This window comes from Lepidochelys olivacea (assembly GCF_965140295.1).
Source record: "Lepidochelys olivacea isolate rLepOli2 genome assembly, chromosome: 11".
NCBI classification, from domain to species: domain Eukaryota; kingdom Metazoa; phylum Chordata; order Testudines; family Cheloniidae; genus Lepidochelys; species Lepidochelys olivacea.
The window spans coordinates 74,365,031-74,384,046 of NC_140421.1; the positions used below are offsets into that span (position 1 = coordinate 74,365,031).

The window sequence follows — 19,016 nt, forward strand, 5'->3', positions numbered from 1 at the left end:
CCCTGAGGAGAGAGTCCCCAACCATGACCACCCGCCTCCTCCTCTTGGGAGCGGTGGTCGTGGAACCCCCATCCCTAGGACAATGCATCTCATGCCTTCCAATTGGTGGAATCTCCTTCTGTTCCCTTCCCTCAGATGTATCATCTAGTCTGCTCTCCGCATTAGTACCTGTGGAGAGAACATGAAAACGGTTGCTTACCTGTATCTGCATTGCTGGTACATGGACGCTCCCGTTTCTTCTTCTGGAGGTCACATCCTGCCAAATTTCTTCACCACCCTCCTGTCCCCGCTGCACGGTCTGCTCTGAATCTTCAGAACACTGTGCCCGTAGAAGCATATCCTGACGTCTTTCCAGGAAATCTTCAGTTTCTCTTACGCAGTGCAGGGTTGATACTTGTTTCTCCAGACCTTGAACCTTCTCTTCCAATATGGAGACCAGCTTGCACTTTGTACAGACAAAGTTGCTTCTGTCCTGTGGAAGAAAGACAGACATGGTACATCCAGTGCAGGTCACAACAGCTGAACACTCCCCATCCATATTACCTTCCTTGTATGAGCTTCCTCAGGAGTTGTAGTAACTACTCAGAGAAACCACCAAGATGAAAGTTCCTCTTCTTTTACCTATGCAGAGCCTCTGAGCTTACACTTCTGGTTCTCCTTTTCCTCCTGAATATTATCACTGCTAGTCAGACCCATTCTATATACTGAGGATTGCCATATTGCAAAAGAAAACAATTTATCTTACTTGCTAATTGGTCTTGGAGATATGGTTACACCAACTTGTACTCTGACGGAAGGATTCTCCATTAGGTGAACGGACTCAGGCACAGTAACTAGCTAGACAATGTGGGGCCGTCTAAGCAAATTTATTCTCCAGCTCTGGAAGCTCTCAACTGGGAGCTGGAGAGAAGAAGGGCTGGGTGTGGAGAGTCCTGGTATCAGGTTGGCTGCCTACTGACTGTCTGAGATGAGAAGGAGCACAGTGAATGCACATTCTGGTATTACCCCATCACAGAACGTGAGAAAACTGTGTTCTTCTGCACTGTATTTTCAGTCTCTTTCTGGGAACCTTTACTGCTTGGCTCGCTCTCTCTCTGAAAACCTCTCACATTCACAGCACTTTCTCTTTCTACCAGTTCAGCCAGTTATCTCAACCTAGCATCCTGTGCCCTTGAAAGAAATCCACCATAAAATTAAATTAAAACACATCGGAGAAGAGTCATCAAAAAGGTTCCTGAAATCGGAGCTTATAGCCTGACAATTCAGTAAACAAGGAAGTGGAAACTTGAAATAAGACGTCAAAGCAGCTAATAGGCAATGTTGAAATCCTTAAAAATAAAAAAAAATAAAACCTCTACTTAGAAATCATCCTGTGTACAAATAGTTCCCCTTCAATCAATATATTTTGTTGTTTTGCAAAGTTTTATCTTTACAATTTTGTTAGGTTTTTTAGGTTCTGAGCTTAAAGTTTTTGAATACATGTGTTCAGCCAAAAATCTGTAGAATTTTCACAGAACATTTTGCATGCAGTTAACACAAGCAGATAAATATCCTGCTAAGGAGTGAGTGCCAAAAAATAAAAATAAACCTTCAGATGAGAGGACAAGTTATATAACTTCCAAAAGCAGCCATTTGCACATGTCTGCTGACTCCTAGCTTGTTTAGACTATAAGTTCCTGGGGGAAGGGACTCTTTCTAAATATATTATTGTTTTGTAAAGTACCAGGCATGTTGGTGGTACTTAAAGATAATGATTCTTTTTATTTGTTTTAACTTCTTTTAAACTATGCACTTGGGTAGAGACCAAACTCTGATTCATTTAGGCTTGTAATATGTACCAGATATTCTGCTGACAAGTGGACTGGCTGAGCGGGTCACAGAGCTTTCCAGGAAAAGGAGCTGAAAAGGAAGAAAAGGATTCTGGCTGATCATCTCAAGGAAGGGCATTCCATCCATGGGCTTCCTTTTTGATGCATACAACACAATACTCTGTATTACAGCAAGATCTCTAACCCATAAGCAGATACTAAGGATGCCTTTTCACAAGAATGTATTTTCTCCTTTGCCTTTCACTTCCCTCTCAGTACAGTGATGTGGAAGGCTGTAAAGAAAGTGGGCACTTCTCAGTAATCCGCTGATCTGTGTTGCTCCCAGTGTCCCTAGAGATAATATCTCACTAAGACGATCTGGATGATTCCAAATCTTCCTCCCCCTGAGTTCCATGGCTTTCTGCACCAGGGTCTAGTGTTTCATTCCTCCTCAAGCACCTTAAGTCTTTTGTTCTGGTCTGTTTCCTAAAAGAATTAGAGAGATTGGATAAAGTGGTCTGGACTGCAAATATGCTCCAGAACAGATATCACGTGGTGGTGGTCATGGCATGATGCTGGGCCAGGGGGAGCTCATCAAGCATGGCCAAATTTCCAACGCACTTTGATTTTCATAAGAAGGGTTTGATACAGCTCCTAGCTTTTTAAGAGTACAAACCACAATTCTTAGCACCCTCGTGTGATCAGTGGGAGGGGCCACAGGAAGTTATTTCCATCTGGACTCCTACTTCCTTCCCTGTTTGGAGTCCCACAACTTGTTGAGGCCTGATTACAGTTTACTAGTTTTCTCAAGATTAACAGACACCCCTCGCTCCAACCCTCCAAAGACCCATTCATTTTCAAGTTTCAGAGTAGCAGCCGTGTTAGTCTGTATTGTAAGGTTTTCTCTCTCATCCCCCCTCCTCCCCCCCCCCACTCTCCTGCTGGTATTATCTCATCTTAAGTGATCACTCTCCTTACAGTGTGTATGATAACACCCATTGTTTCATGTTCTCTGTGTATATAAATCTCCCCACTGTATTTTCCACTGAATGCATCCGATGAAGTGAGCTGTAGCTCACGAGAACTTATGCTCAAGTAAATTGGTTAGTCTCTAAGGTGCCACAAGTACTCCTATTCATTTTCAAGCCATTACAATTTCAAAGCTTTCACAAGGGCTCAGCACTGGCCTAACTCTGCTCCTATTCATGTCAATATTAAAATTTCCATTGACTTCATTGAGAGTAGTTCGATCAACACAGTGCACTTTTGAAAATTCCTCCCTAAGTATTGTTTTTTAATATAGTTAGGCTTGGCAGAATTTGGTTTTTAGTGTTTTATAATTTCGACTAATCTTGATCTATTTTTGAGCATTTTTGTCTCTTTTCATCAAATTAAATATTCACAATTGAGCAAAATTATGGAGGGGGTCAGACAGTAGTTATTTAACGATAATACACATTAAGATTCAAAATATTAAAGGTTTATAACTGTTAAAAAACAAACTCCCAACATCACGTTAAAATAAAGTAAATAACCTTAAATCAAAATCTAGTAAGTTTTCAAAAGCATTTTTCTTACTTTGCCTATCTTTAAATGGTGATTATTATCGATGGTAATATTTATTTTATTAGTTCGTGTGTGTACGGTGAAATGAACATTTACTGATAAAATTCAAATCCTTCCAAGTCTAAATATAGTTCTATTGTCCTGTTAGTGTCCTCCCCTCAGCTGGGAAAGAAAGCGAGATTGTAGCGCTTTCCTAATTTCTATCCTATTTGGTATTCCAAAACAATGTACTCATTCTTCATACTTACGCCAGTTACATGATTGCCAGGTGGGTTAGGAATTGTATCTAGGATTGGTACAGAGCAGCACAAGTGCCTTGTCTGGTCAGGATCAGAGCACATTTCACTCATGCTGCAGCCCTTTGTTCAGCAAATGAATTGTGTATGGTGGTCACAGGGACTAATTTTGACCCAAATCTACAGTGTTAGTTTTGCTATCAAAAATGAAATAGTCAACCAACTGTCGGAATTACCAATTAGCATCATGACCCTTCATGTTAAACTTGCCAAAATCAACATGCAACTCATTAGTGCATATGCTTCAATTCTTGACGCTGATGATGAAACCAAAGAAGGATTTTACGCCAACTTTGTTCAGATTCTCTCCGCCATCCCCAAAGAGGACAAGCTCATACTCCTTGGCAATTTTAACGCAAGAGTTGGACATGACTCAGCATTTTGGAATGGCATAATTAGAAAGGAAGGAGGGGCAAGATCAATTTCAACAGAATTCTCCTGACCAAATGCGCGGAATATGACCTAATTATCACACACCATGTTTCCACCAAAAGAATAAGTAGAAGACATTGTGGGAACACACGTGATGTAAACGTTCGCATCTGATTGACTATGTCATTGTCCATGCTTGTGATTGTGAAGACGTTTATATCATCAAAGCGATGACTGAGCAACATTGCCTTATCTGCTGTATCACTTGCATCAAATTCACACCAAAATGACAAATGCAGAAGAAATCAGCTAAATGGAAGATCAATGTCGAGAGTCTTAGAGACCAACTAAACTTGACCTTTTCCAGCAGTGCCTCCCTAAGAAACTGATGAATATCAAAACTGAGATGGAGAGCCCCAAAGATCACTGGAAAGCCCTCAAATTTTCCACCCATGCTGCATGTGAAGGAACACTGGGCTTCTCAACCAGGAAGCACCAAGACTGGTTTGATGAAAACTATGAGGAAATCCAAGACCCGATCGACCATAAACATAAGGCCTTCTGTGGTTGGCAGAATGACATCAATTTGAAGCAGAAGCAATGTGTCCACCATCAACTCAAAGCTGAAGTTCAAAGGAAAACCTGTGAAATGAAGAACAAGTAGTGGGAGTGCAAAGCGAAGGAGATCCAACACCCATAACATGCGCGGATTCTTGAACACCACCAAAGTCCTTTATGGTACCAAAGGGCTAACCCCACTCCGATCCAGGGGTGGAGCGAAACTTTTCAGGGAGAATTTATCTATCAATGCATGTTGGAAAGAATACTTCAAAGACCTTCTGAATCGTGACTTCAATGTTGATCTTTGACGTAAGCCCTCAACATCCTATCAAGGATGACCTCAAAATCGTACCAATGTTCGTTGAGGTAAAGAAAGCCATCAAATGCATGAAGAACAATAAGGCATCTGGACCTGATGGAATCCCCGCTGAAATCTTCAGAGGAGGAGGAGAACAGGCTCACTAGCTTCATGTCTTAATCCTCAAGATTTGGAATTCAGAAGAAATCCATGCAGGTCTTAAAGATGACATGATTGTGACCATCTTCAAGAAGGGAGACAGATTAGGTTGTGGAAACTATTGAGGAATCACCCTGTTGTCCACCTCCGGAAAGGTTCTTGCGAGAATTCTCCTCAACCGGCTGCTCCCCTTGGCCAAGAAAATCCTCCCAGAATTGTAGTGCGGATTCAGACCATCTCAGAGTACCACTGACGTGATCTTCTCTGCTTGCCAACTTCAAGAAAAGTGCTGCAAGCAACATCAACCTCTGTAGATGGTTTTCATTGACTTCACGAAAGCATTTGACTCCATCTATCGTGAGACTCTCTGGAGAATTGTCATTACATTTGTATGCCCGCCAAAATTTGTTGCTGTCCTCTGACTCCTCCTCAGCAACATGTCTATGACAGTTATCAGCAATGAATCCAAAACGGATCCCTTCCTAGTCAAGACAGGAGTTAAGCAAGGCTGTGTCATCGCTCCAACCCTTTTCTCTGTCTTCCTTGCTGTCATCCTATTCCCCATCTCTGACAAGTTCCCCTCCAGACTTGATGTCCAATACAGAATGGACGGCAAGTTCTTCAACCTCAATAGTCTCCGTTCCAAGACAAAGACTATCACTAAATCAGCCATTGAACTCCAATATGCGGATGATTGTGCCCTGTGTGCCCACTCAGAAGAAGATCTTCGAAAGAGTCAATGCTTTCTCTGAGTCCTACAACCAACTCAGCCTCACACTCAACACCAAGAAAACTAAGGTACTCCACCAATAGTATCCAAATCACCAGGATCATGCTCCTGTAATTCAGGTCAGTAAAGGGACCCTGGAGAACATCAAGCACTTCCTTTACCTCAGCAGCTGTCTGTCTCAGAAAGCTGACATTGATGAGGAAATTCAACAGCACCTTCAATTTTACCAGTGCTGCTTTCGAACACTTGAGAAAACATGTCTTTGAAGATCATGACATCAAGAATCACACCAAGCTTCTCATGTACCAGGCTGTTATCTCTGCTCTTGTATGGTGTCAAAACCTGGGTCATGTGCAATAGACACCTCAAGGTTCTTGAATGATACCATCAACAGTGCTTCTGTAAAATCTTCCAAATCAAGTGGGACAGCCGACATGCCAACATTAATGTTCTTCTTCGAGTGATTGCTCATGTGTATTCCACAATAGGTGTGCATGTGCGCCACATGACCCAGTGTCAGAAGTTTTTCCCCTAGAAGTACCAGTAGGGGAGTGACCCCTACGGGGTACTAGCGACCCCTGGAGTGGTGCCTCCATGGCACGGTATAAGGGGCGCTACGTGCTCCCCCCTTCCTCAGTTCCTTCTTGCCGTCAGTGAAGGTGCTTCAAAACTGCTCTGCTCCAGCTTTGCTGTAGCTCATCCCCAGAACTGCTTGTTCGTTCAGCATGTGGTACCTGAAGTTAGTTGATTAGTTTAGTTTAGTTTAGCAAGAGCGCCCGGGCCGGGGCATGCCCCTTGCCCTGGGTTTTAAGTTGTGCAGCACTTGTAGGTGACCTATGCCAGTGACTGATCTGCACGCGGACTGTTTAAACTGTTTGGGTGAAACCCATCTCAGCAATCGCTGCAAGATTTGCAAGTCATTTAAGCCTCGGACCAAAAGAGAAAGGGACATTAGGCTCCGGGCTATTCTGATGTATTCGGCGCTGACCCTGGTGCACTGCTCAGAGTCAGCACCGCTGTGTCAGTGTGCAGCGACCTTTCATCACCATCGACTAGTCGGCACCGCTTCCTGCCCATGGGGCATGCCAAGAAGGTTAAGAAGTGGCATCAAGCCTCAACCTCCAGGCAGAGGAGGTGGAGGAGCCCTCAGACTCCCTGTTTAATGTACTGTCCACCTCGGCGACAGTCAGGGTGGCCTTGCCTCTCCAATGAAGGGGTGGCTAAAATTTCAAATGCCCTATGGCAAACCCCGGCCTCATTGGCCCCCATCTCCAAGAGAGCATGACACAAGTATTTTGGGCCTGCCAAGGGGCATGAATACTTGTACACCCACCCTGCTCCTAACTCCCTGGTGGTTGAGTTGGTCAACCACAGGGAATGGCAGGGCCAACAAGCACCTACCCCAAAAAATAAAGATTCAAGGAAGATGGATTCATTTGGAAGAAAAAATTATTCTTCCTCGAGCTTCCAGTTACGGGTGGCGAACCACCAGCTTCTCCTGGGCCAGTAGGAGTTCAATCTGTGGGGTTCACTGCCCAAGTTTGAGGACTCCCTCCAGGAGCGCGACAGGAAGGAGTTCAAAGCGCTGGTGGAGGAGGGTACAGTGGCTGCTAGGGCAACCCTGCAGGCAGCTTTGGATGCAGCGGAGACGGCTGCACGGTCCATGGCTTCCACTGTGTCCATGAGAAGGGTGTTGTGGCTCTTGCTCTCTGGGCTGTCCAGTGAGGCGCAGACCTCCCTGCAGGACCTACCATTTGACAGCAAAGCTCTGTTTGCGGAACAATCAGATACAAAACTGCATGGCCTGAAGAACTCCCACACGACACTCCAGACTCTGGGTCTCTATGTTCCGGCTCCGGCTACACCTAAGTTCAAGCCTCAGCAGACTCCCACCCAGGCCACCCACTCAAAATACGAGACTGCTTATAAAAAGTTGCGGGACTATAAGAAGTGCCCACAGAGGCAGTCTCGACCTGCCTCCCAGCCTGGGTCCTCCAAGGGCAAGTAGGCTGGGAAAAGGCGGTTTTGACGGGACGCCCGGGGGTTCCCTTCCAGTTCTTATTAGGGATCCACCCTCAATAAAGCTTCTCTTCGACAATCAGTTGTGTGCTTTCCTCCCGGAGTGGTCGCGGCTGACCTCGGACCGATGGGTCCTCAACACCATCTCCTGGGGCTACACCCTCCAGTTTATTTCCACCCTGCCCAACCACCCTATGCCCCCGTCCCTCCTGAGGGACCCCTCTCACGAGGCTCTGCTTGAGCAGGAGATGGGACACTCCTAGGCCTAGAAGCGATTCTAGGGAAGTTCAAATGCAAGGGGTACTACTCCCGCTATTTCCTTATACCAAAGGCCAAAGGGGGGCTCAGGCCAATCTGGGAACTGCGAGGCCTGAACCAGTTGATGAAGCTCAAGTTCCACATGTTCTCCCTGGCCACCATCATACCCTCCCTCGATCCCGGGGACTGGTACGCCGCCCTCGATCTGCAGGACGTGTACTTCTGCATTCATATATTCGAGGAGCACTGATGCTTCCTCCGTTTCACGGTGGGGCAGGAACACTACCAGTTTATGGTCCTCCCGTTTGGCCTGTCCACTGGCCCCAGAGTATTCACGAAATGTATGTTGGCGGTAGCGGCCTACCTCAGGCGCCAGGGGGTCCAGATCTTCCTTTATCTGGACAACTGGTTGGTCAAGGGCAGCTCCCGGTCGCAGGCACGTGATCACATGGCGCTCCTTCTGTCCATGTGCCACCACTTTGGGTCTGTTGGTAAACAACGGCAAGTCCACATTAGTCCTGGTACAACACATAGAGTTTATCGGGGCGGTCCTGGATGCCTTGTCGGCCGGAGCCTCCCTCCCTCTGGACAGGTTCGAGACCCTGAAGGGGCTCATCGACACGATCACAAGGTTTCCGGTGACAACAGCCAGAGCATGCCTCCAGGTCTTGGGTAACATGTCGGCGTGCACGTATGTGGTCCATCATGCCAGACTGATGATGAGGCCCCTGCAGCTCTGGTTGGCCTCGGAGTTCTCCCTGGCCAGGGACAGGATGGACAAAGTCCTCACGGTCCCGGAGCCAGTGATCACCTCCCTACGGTGGTGGTCCTCCCTGGGAAACATGCTCCAAGGGATCCTCTGCCACGAAGCCCTCAGACTATGGGACTTTTGTATAGCCCACGACGTTTGCCTACAGGCCTACCGGGAGCCCGGAACTCGAGCAGGGACTTCTCCTCTCAGCATGAGTGGTCTCTCCACCCAGAGGTGGTGCACAGACTTTTCCAAGTGTGGGGAACTCCCCAGGTGGACCTGTTCGTGACTCAGCAGAACTGCCGCTGTTCCCAGTTCTGCTCCGGGGGGGGGGGCAGTGGCGGTTCTGCCGAGTCGCGAACAGGCTGGGACGGGGCACTTTCTCCAGTGCCTTCCTCCTGTTCTGGCCAGGCCAGTTTCTCAATGCCTTTCCCCCATTCCCGCTGATCGGCAAGGTTCTGGAAAAGATAAAGACGGACATGGCCCAGGCAGCACTGGTACAGGACCCTCACGGGCCTGGTGGTCGCCCCGCTGTGGCCATTGCCGTCCTGCCCGGACCTACTCTCCCAGGACCAAGTCCGCCTGCTCCACCCCAACCTAGCAGCACTCCACCTCGCTGCGTGGCTGCTCAATGGTTAGACTGAGAGGAAAGGATGTGCTCGGAGGGGGTTCAGGGCGTCCGCTTAGAAAGCAGGCGACTTGGCAAAGTGGTCTCGTTTTTCCAGATGGGCGGATGAGTGAGGCATTTCCCTGGTGGCTGCCCTAATCCAGCTGATTCTGGACTACCTCCTTCACCTTAGAACGCACGGCCTGGTGCCCTCGTCAGTCAAGGTGCACCTGGTAGTCATATCGGCATTCCACCCACGGTGCAGGGCCACACGGTATTCTCCCATGCTATGACTGGCTGATTCCTTAAGGGATTGGATCCTCTCTTCCCGTATGTTAGGCCCCCAGTCCTACAGTGGGACTAAACCTGGTGTTGGCCCACCTCACGGGCCCCCTGTTTGAGCTGCTAGCTACATGCTCCTGGTCACACCTCTCATGGAAAGTAGCCTTTCTGGTAGCGATCACCTCGGCTAGCCGGGTCTCGGAACTCAGAGCCCCGACCTCCAAGCCCCTGTACACGGTGTTTCATAAAGATAAGATCCAGCTCCGCCCACACTGTTCATTCTTCCCAAAGGTGGTCTCTGCCTATCACATGGGTCAGGACATTTTTCTGCCGGTCCTCTGCCCCAAGCCCCATACGTCCAGTGAGGAGCACCGCCTCCACATGCTGGATGTGAGACGGGCTCTGACTTTTTACCTGGAGTGGACTAAGCCGTTCAGGAAGTCCTTGCAGCTGTTCATCGCCTCGGCCGAGCACATAAAGGGTTGGCCAATTCTCCACTCTGCGGCTCTCCAATCGGATCACCTCGTGTATCCGTACGTGTTATGACCTGGTGGGAATCCCTCCGCCATCGATTGTGAGGGCACACTCGACTAGGGCACAGGCGTTATCGGCTGCCTTTTTGACCCATGTCCCCATTCAGGACGTTTGTAGGGCTGCCACGTGGTCTTCAGTTCACATGTTCACCTCACATTATGTGATAGTCTCCCAGACCAGGGAGGACGCCGGGTTTGGCAGGAACGTACTCCGTCCCGAGAGTTTGTGAACTCCTACCCACCTCCAACGGATATAGCTTGGAATCACCTATTGTGGAATACACATGAGCAATCACTCGAAGAAGAAAAGACAGTTATCTTTTCCGTAACTGGTGTTCTTCGAGATGTTGCTTTTATCTATTCCACATCCCGCCCTCCTTTCCCTCTGTCAGAGTTGTCCGGCAAGAAGGAACTGAGGGTGGGGAGAGCGCGCAGCGCCCCTTGTACCGCGCCATGGAGGCGCCACTCCAGGGGTCCCTAGGGGCACTCCCCTACAGGTACTGCTAGGGGAAAAACTTCTGACACCGGTGCATGTGGCGAGCACGCACACCTATTGTGGAATAGACATGAGCAACACATCCCGAAGAATACCAGTTACGGAAAAGGTAACTGTCTTTTCTGTCCCAAGCCAAAACCTCTAGCACCACCAACTCCACGGGGCTAATCATGTTCTTCGAATGCCTGAAAATTGACTCTCAAAGTAGATCATGTTCTCATAACTGAGCCATGGTCAATGGACAAGGGGAGGGGGAAAAAGGCGCTTCTAAGTAATCTTCAGAGCCAATATGAAGAAGTGCAATTAAACTCATGGGAAACCCAAGCCCTTGAATGACTTAAATGGAAAAGGACTTTGTGGCAAAGATCCCAGTATTTTGAGATCCAACAGAGACAACGGGAAAAGAGGAAAGAACGTGCTGCAGCCCAACTCAACAATCCAGACCCACCCATTCTACTGGGAAATGTCTGCACCAATTGTGACAAGATCTGTGTATCCCGGATTTCATGGAAGGCAATCTTCTTCGAACTCCAAGGGATCACTGATGGACATGCCTAATCCCTACCATGACGAATGGCCTGTTTCTGTCTGTGGCTGGCCCCATCTTATTAGGAAATGTAGTGGCATTTGTTGTGGTAAATTGAGTTTTAGTGACACTTGGTCTCCATGACTATATTGTATTTCTTTGGGAATAATATCTATGAGAACTTTAATTAGCAGTATCTCTGTTTCCATGTTTATTGTAATGACTGAGGGATTCTATTTTAGCTGCTTTACTTGGTACAGTTGAAAAGAAAATAAGTTTAGAATGTATTTATTTAAAATGCTGTGCTTTGCTTCCCTCTGTTTTCTAAATAAACCTGATTTGATTGAAGAGAATGGAAAAAAAGTCATTTTAGTAAATGTGGTTGATACTTGTTGTACTGTTGTCTTCACATTTAGCTGTAAAATGATAAATGCCATTAAATCCACTACATTTTCCTGAATACATTTATTAGCATTAATATATGCCATTGGAGCCTCAGAAGCTTTAGCTACAGGTACAGTTAAGCATTTGTTCGTTTTTCGTGAATAGTAGAAGCAGTGATATTAAGCATATGCAGGAATCCCTATAGTTATAAATATTTACAAATATTTATTTTGGCAAGAGCCCCTTATTCAGATGTTCCCTGCTGCACTCTTACTAATACAGTATCCATATTTTTCACAGTACACTCTTCAAATTACGATATGTTCTGGAATTAGTCCTAAGGCAGGGGCTTGCCCATCCCATATAATTTTATTTTGTTTTAAATATTTAATTTTTCTTGTGTTGCAAGAAAAAACATACTTTTAAAAGAACTGTGCAATTAACATATGAGCATTGCAGAATTGCAATTGGTAGACTTGCCTGTAACAGAGTTTGGTGATAGTGACTCCTACTGTTTTATAAAGGTATGAGAGAGGGTTCTTACTAGGATAACTAATAAGCCTTAACAAACCCATCTAAACGTTTCTTTGCTTATATAGAATTGTATTTCAAAAGACACTTATGAATAGTAACTATGGGCAATATATTCCTGCTTTATGTGCTATCACATAAACAGTAGGAAAAGAAGGAAGTCTCTATTTGCAATGTAGGAAAAATCCACTTTTCTGCTGTGTCTATATTGGGGTTCTGCGTTTGTCATTATTGCCAGAGTCTACAGGAGACCTCATTTGACTTTGTCCTAACAACATGATCTAGAATGCTGTCTTTTCTCTTCAATAAGGCAGGCTTTTTTTCATTTCTTTTCTCTGAAAAGATTCATAATCTACAGCGAGTATACTTGTTAGAGAGTGGATTGGAACTCCAGCAGAAACAATACATCTTTAATGAAATTTTTAGAAGAAATCCGGTACAAATCTGTCTTCACTTCTTTTCTTCTTCATTTACATTTCACTACAGATGTTCATGAAAAAACAATTCCTTCTAAAACATCTGTGTATTTAAGCCATTCCAGGAAGCATAACATGCTAAGCCCAGCAGACTGCAGATGGAGAAAAAAGGCTCCTGATTTCATTTTAAAAAAACCCCAAATCTTTTTAAACATCGTGCAAAAATTATTTTTCATTTGCATACTTTCTAGGTTATAATAGCCACCATGTGGTGGACTTGTTGTAAGTCTGTAATGATATTTTTTTCTTCCAACAGAGAAGTGTTAGTGGATGCTGCTACTTAATTAAAAAACAAAAAATTGGACTTCTGGAGGTTTTATTTTTCTATGTGGTTAAATCCTGAATTGCTCTCAGTTGTTTAAGTAGGTTGAACTAGAACATTATGAATAGACCACAGTATTTGCAATTAATGTAATTGTAAGAAGTTCTGCATTATATAGTAGTTAATATGCTTAAAATTTTAGCAAAAAATGATAGAGGAATGTTTAAAACTCTGAATAGTTAGCCAGTTAGATTGCAGCATATACAGGCATTACTCCTTTCTTTCCACATGCTTGTATAGATTTTTATAATAACTTTGTTTATAATTTGCCCCCTACAGAAGCGCACTGTGCTAAAAATCTCAATGGCACCACTTAAAAAAAAAACACAAAAGACAGCTATCAAAAAGTTTCACAAATAAAAACACAGTATAAAAAAGGGAGGAAAAAAGCAATCAATACAGGGCCACAGTAGCAAAAACATATTTTATAAATAAGCAAAACATCTTTGGATTTTAAAAAGGTGTGTGATACTTTCTAAAACTGGAGAGAGATGGAGTGAGATTCTTTTTCTTGAGGGGGAGGCAAGTTAGAAATCCATACCTTAGTAGCTACCACAGCTCTGGCCCAATCCCCTCCCAGTTAAGACAGGGTGGTGGGAAGTTTTGACAGTGGGTGGTATCTGAGCACAGATACTCATTAAGTCAAGGCTGAAGGAAGAAGCCTCAACTATCGCCAGGGTCTACTAAGGGTTTTAAAAGTCAACAGTGCCAAATTAAAATCAATCTACTAGTTTATAAGCTGCCAAGGTAAAGAATGCAAGGCGGGAGTAATGTGATTATGGTAACTCAAGCCAGTGAGCAAACATGTTCCTGTACTCTGAGTAATCTGCGGCATAGTAATATATGTAATTGAAGTACGCGGAACATTCTGTCTTAACACACAGGATGCAAATGAAATCTGGAAGCATTGTAGGAGTGATGATAACCCATATATTTAGGTGGAGCTTCTTCGTTAAAGAGCTCTAATATTTCCAAGATTTGTGGTGGGAACTTGAAATTTGGCAGGAGACTAGTCCTGTTATGAGGAAGGTGCCTTTTTGTGTCCCCATGGAAAACCATTCTAATGTGGCCAAGTTATTTACTACTAAAAATTGTCATTTCTCATCTCTTTTTTTGCTCAGTGCAGCTGGCTCCTGGCTTGCCATTACAACACTGAACATTAAGTTAATGCTGCGCATTCACCCACCCTAGTGCGCTAGGAGATTAAATGGATTCTCATCCTACTGCTGACCTCCCCATGTCCCATGAAAATACCTTTTGCTAGGTATTTTCCTAGGGGATGGTGCACTGGGCTGGGACTTTGTATGTGATGCTGGGCAAATCACTTCAATCAAAACTTTCACACGTGGTCACTAACTGTGTGTTCCTCATCTTCTAGATGTCCAAATTTAAAAACCTGATTTTCAGAAATGTTAAGCACTCACAGTGATAAATGAAATCAGTGGGTGCTGTGGATGTCAGACCCTCTGGGAGTAAAGGCTGTATGGTATGGAGTGCTTGGATTCAGGAGGCCCTCAGTGCTAATGCTGGCTTTGCTATTGTATATGTCTACATGGCTAAAAAGCCTCTGCAGCTGGCCAGTACCATCCAGCTCTGACTTGGGCTGCAGGGCTTTCAGTGCTGTATAGACTTCTGGGCTCAGGCTGCTGTCCAGCTCACTGGGCTGCATGGCAAAACCTGGACAGGGCTAAACTGTGTGCTCTGAACATTTCTCTGGAACTGGTGCAAATGCAGGGACTAGGGGACTGTTTGGCAAATTGTGCGTGTGTTAGAGGAGCCGGTGAGCAGAAGGCATGAGAAGCAGTTGTGAGCAGAGAGACAGAGCTCCTTGGGCATAGACCTGACTGGAAGGGCAAACTTGGAAACCGACAGTAAGAAACTGCTTGCTCTTGTTTTTTTCTACTGTGCAGGGAAAACAGTGTACAGTCTTTGTAACTAAACAGGTGTGCACCGAAAAACACACCTGACTCATCTCATCTCTCTCCTCATTAAAACAGCCTCAAAGGCCCTGGATATTGGCTGACCACTTGAGCCAAAGGGGCAACAGTACTTAACTTCCTCACAGGGGAGTTGTGAGGATTAATTACGTAATATCTGTACAGTACTTTGAACATGTGAAGTGCTATTTAAAATCATTAAATACTCTGAAAAACCAGGTCTTGGTGTCTCAAGATAGGTACCCAAAATTATTGGAGATTTTTGCAGATTTTGGCCTTCATCTCCCTGTATCTCAGTTCTTCTGTGAAAACTCTACCTACCTCTGAGGGGTGTGGCAAAGATGAGTTCAAATTCATTGGGCTCAGACAACTTTTATTCTGGCACTTTACTAATTTGTGAGGGTCTCATTTTGTAACCTCAATAACATTGTCTTAATATAGTCATGGTATTTTTGGTTATAATAATTTTCTTATAAACCATTTCAATTGATCAAGAATACTTACAAATGCAAATGTGTTAGTTAAAAATGCACAATAGCTATATAGTACTCAGGCCCAGGCTAAACTAGGCAATTTTTTCACCAGTGCAATTACATTGATGTTGGTTACACTGGTGCAAGCCTGTAATGTAGATATGCTGCATCAGCACAAAACTGGGTTTTCATCAGTGTATCTTACTTCGGTATGCAGCGATGTAACTGAACTTTGTACCAGTAGTGGTTTGTTGGTTTGAATTACCTAACCGTACGTAGGGCCTCAGTTAAGAAATGTTTATTCATGTATCATAGATTCATAGATACTAAGGTCAGAAGGGACCATTATGATCATCTAGTCTGACCTCCTGCACAACGCAGGCCACAGAATCTCACCCACCCACTCCTGCGAAAAACCTCTCACCTATATCTGAGGTATTGAAGTCCTCAAATCGTGGTTTAAAGACTTCAAGGAGCAGAGAATCTTCCAGCAAGTGACCCGTGCCCCATGCTACAGAGGAAGGTGAAAAACCTCCAGGGCCTCTTCCAATCTGCCCTGGAGGAAAATTCCTTCCCGGCCCCAAGATGGGGATCAGCTAAACTCTGAGCATATGGGCAAGATTCACCAGCCAGATCCTACAGAAAAATCTTTCCTGGGTAACTCAGATCCCACCCCATCTAACATCCCATCACAGGCCACCTATTTACCATGAATATTTAAAGATCAATTAATTACCAAAATCATGTTATCCCATCATACCATCTCCTCCATAAACTTATCGAGTTTAATCTTAAAGCCAGATAGATCTTTTGCCCCCACTGCTTCCCTTGGAAGGCTATTCCAAAACTTCCTTAGGGCATGATTCCAAAGAGAATAATTTAAAAATGATCATGACAACCTGACTCAAGTGAGAACCTGCTGAAGTGCCTGAAATTGACCAGTCGGTGAGCACAGTTGTTTTAGGGCTCTTCTGCCACAGGCTTGTGTGGATGGTGGTGCAGATGCATGCTACACTATTGGGCGATCCAGGAGCCATTGAAACGGGCTTAGACAAAATGCCTTTCTGGAACTCTGGTGGCTCTGATCATTGTCCTTCCTTCCATGTGGAACCAACTGTGGATTGATGAGCATAGCCCCACCTCTTTTGGAGAAGCTAATGCTATTTAACTAATTGGTCCATTGCTCACTAAGTACAGGGGCTCTGATTGTAACCAGCTCCTGCACAGGGCCACAAAAGTTAAGCCAGAGTCATCTTGTACCACACCCCCGAAGAGGCTAGCCATAATTTAGCATGTACTCTCTTTTAAATTTGGAATGAGGATGAGTGGAGTGACCTGCCCATCGTAATGCAGGAACCGTTTGCACAAGGAGAAATGTTCTTTCATTGTTTTGTTAAATGTATTAAAACACATTAGCATCAAGGTATAACAGTTTCTGTTGGCACATTGTGGTATGAAGGCTTTGGGTGGTCAGATTGCGTGCATTCACTTCTTTTTTCCTTTCGCTTCTCAACAGCAGCAACAGGAAATGCTAGCAATGAAACATCAGCAGGAGCTCTTGGAGCACCAGAGAAAGTTGGAGCAACATCGACAGGAACAAGAGCTGGAGAAGCAGCATAGAGAACAGAAACTACAACAGCTAAAAAACAAAGAGAAAGGAAAAGAAAGTAAGTAGCAGCAAGATAGTTTATTTCAGTGATGGAGTTGACAGTAGGTGAATAGACTCGTGCCCATGGCACTCTGTCTTACACTGTGATTGTACGAAGACAGTTTACAAAGCTCGTGAAACATCTGTGGCTCTCTGCATACAGAGACTGGTTGCATGAAATTCTCATGTTAACTGTGAGACGGGATTGAGAATAAAGAAAAGATGAAACTGTATCCGAGCCCTCAATTTTGTTTTTTATATACATAAAATAAAGTATCTAAATTCTGAAAGTATTTCTTTATACCTTACGAAGTATAGTTTGCTCTTGCGTATGTGATAGTACCCAAGGAAAAGTGTGCAACAAGATGCAGTAAAATTATTTTCTTCTTTGAGAGGTGTCCCTGTGGGTGCTCCACTGTAGGTATCGGTGTGCCCCTGCGCCGTTGTTCAGAGCTTTTTACTGTAGTTCCCGTATCCGCTGCACATGCGCGGAGCCTGCCTCACTTACCAGTCTTGTCTTAAAAGTGCACATGCACAGCTGAACTCCTCTGTTCCTTCTCTACGGTCTCCGGCCGAAGTCGGACCTACAGCAGACGCTTTAAAACTTTTTCTCTTACCCATTCTGCAGTCTTTTTTCCCCTTAGTTTAGCACTCTAGTTACTAGATAAGTTCATCCCTTTAAAAAAAAAAAAATTGTTCCCGCTTGTCCCTCCAGCCAACACTAATATGCCTGGCTCCCCAGGATTTAAGCGGTGCACTACGTGCAGGGATGTCATCCCTATCTCGGATGGTCGCTCTCAGTGTATAAAATGCATGGGAGAGTCCCACATTCCTCAAAATGTGCCCATTGTTCCAAATTAAAATCCCAGGCATGTAAAGACAGAGAACTCCGCCTGAAAATGATTCTTGGGCAGAAGTCACTCGGACCTGCTTCTCACCCAGGTACAGGCTCCCCAGTTAACCGCAGCCCTCCCGCCTCCAAAAAGGATGAAACAAGAAAATGGCTGCCTCCCTCACCCAGAAGGGAAACATAAGCAAAAAGATTGCTGGGCAGGTCTATTTCTTCTATGCAGACCTTCCCCGGGCTCAGCACCTTTTGATGCGTCGGCTCCCCCAGCATCGCGCTAATCCCGCCTGTGGCTGCGGCGACAGAGCAAGTTCCCAGTGCCGAGGCTTCAGGCTTCCAGTTGCCTGGCTCTCTCATGGCACCATCTGGCACCGCAGTGGACACGGTGCCAGCACAGTTTACCTTGCCGGAAGAGACGCGGGCTGCGCTTACCTCCCCGGCACCACCGACCTCAGTGCATGCATTGAGCGCTACGGTGCAGAGAATATCGGTGGCGACCAGCCCTCCAGTGCCGCAGGCACTCCTAGCGGAGGGTTTATCTCACACAGGCTCTCCGGCACTGCAGTTCATTCATTCATAGAATCATAGAATCATAGAATATCAGGGTTGGAAGGGACCCCAGAAGGTCATCTAGTCCAACCCCCTGCTTGAAGCAGGACCAATTCCCAGTTAAATCATCCCAGCCAGGGCTTTGTCAAGCCTGACCTTAAAAACCTCTAAGGAAGGAGATTCTACCACCTCCCTAGGTAACGCATTCCAGTGTTTCACCACCCTCTTAGTGAAAAAGTTTTTCCTAATATCCAATCTAAACCTCCCCCACTGCAACTTGAGACCATTACTCCTCGTTCTGTCATCTGCTACCATTGAGAACAGTCTAGAGCCATCCTCTTTGGAACCCCCTTTCAGGTAGTTGAAAGCAGCTATCAAATCCCCCCTCATTCTTCTCTTCTGCAGTCTAAACAATCCCAGCTCCCTCAGCCTCTCCTCATAACTCATGTGTTCCAGTCCCCTAATCATTTTTGTTGCCCTTCGCTGGACTCTCTCCAATTTATCCACATCCTTCTTGAAGTGTGGGGCCCAAAACTGGACACAGTACTCCAGATGAGGCCTCACCAATGTCGAATAGAGGGGAACGA

At 45.3% G+C, this 19,016-nt stretch overlaps 1 protein-coding gene across 5 annotated transcripts in view; it reads left to right on the forward strand.

The window, feature by feature from the left end:
* The window catches only part of HDAC4 (histone deacetylase 4), a 467,144-nt gene that overhangs the window by 265,209 nt on the left and 182,919 nt on the right, over positions 1-19,016 (forward strand). For all 5 annotated transcript variants that reach the window (XM_084643125.1, XM_084643127.1, XM_084643129.1 and 2 more), the window contains one exon: positions 16,902-17,052. In XM_084643125.1, coding sequence (XP_084499251.1) covers positions 16,902-17,052 — 151 coding nt within the window. The remainder of the gene's footprint in view (positions 1-16,901; positions 17,053-19,016) is intronic.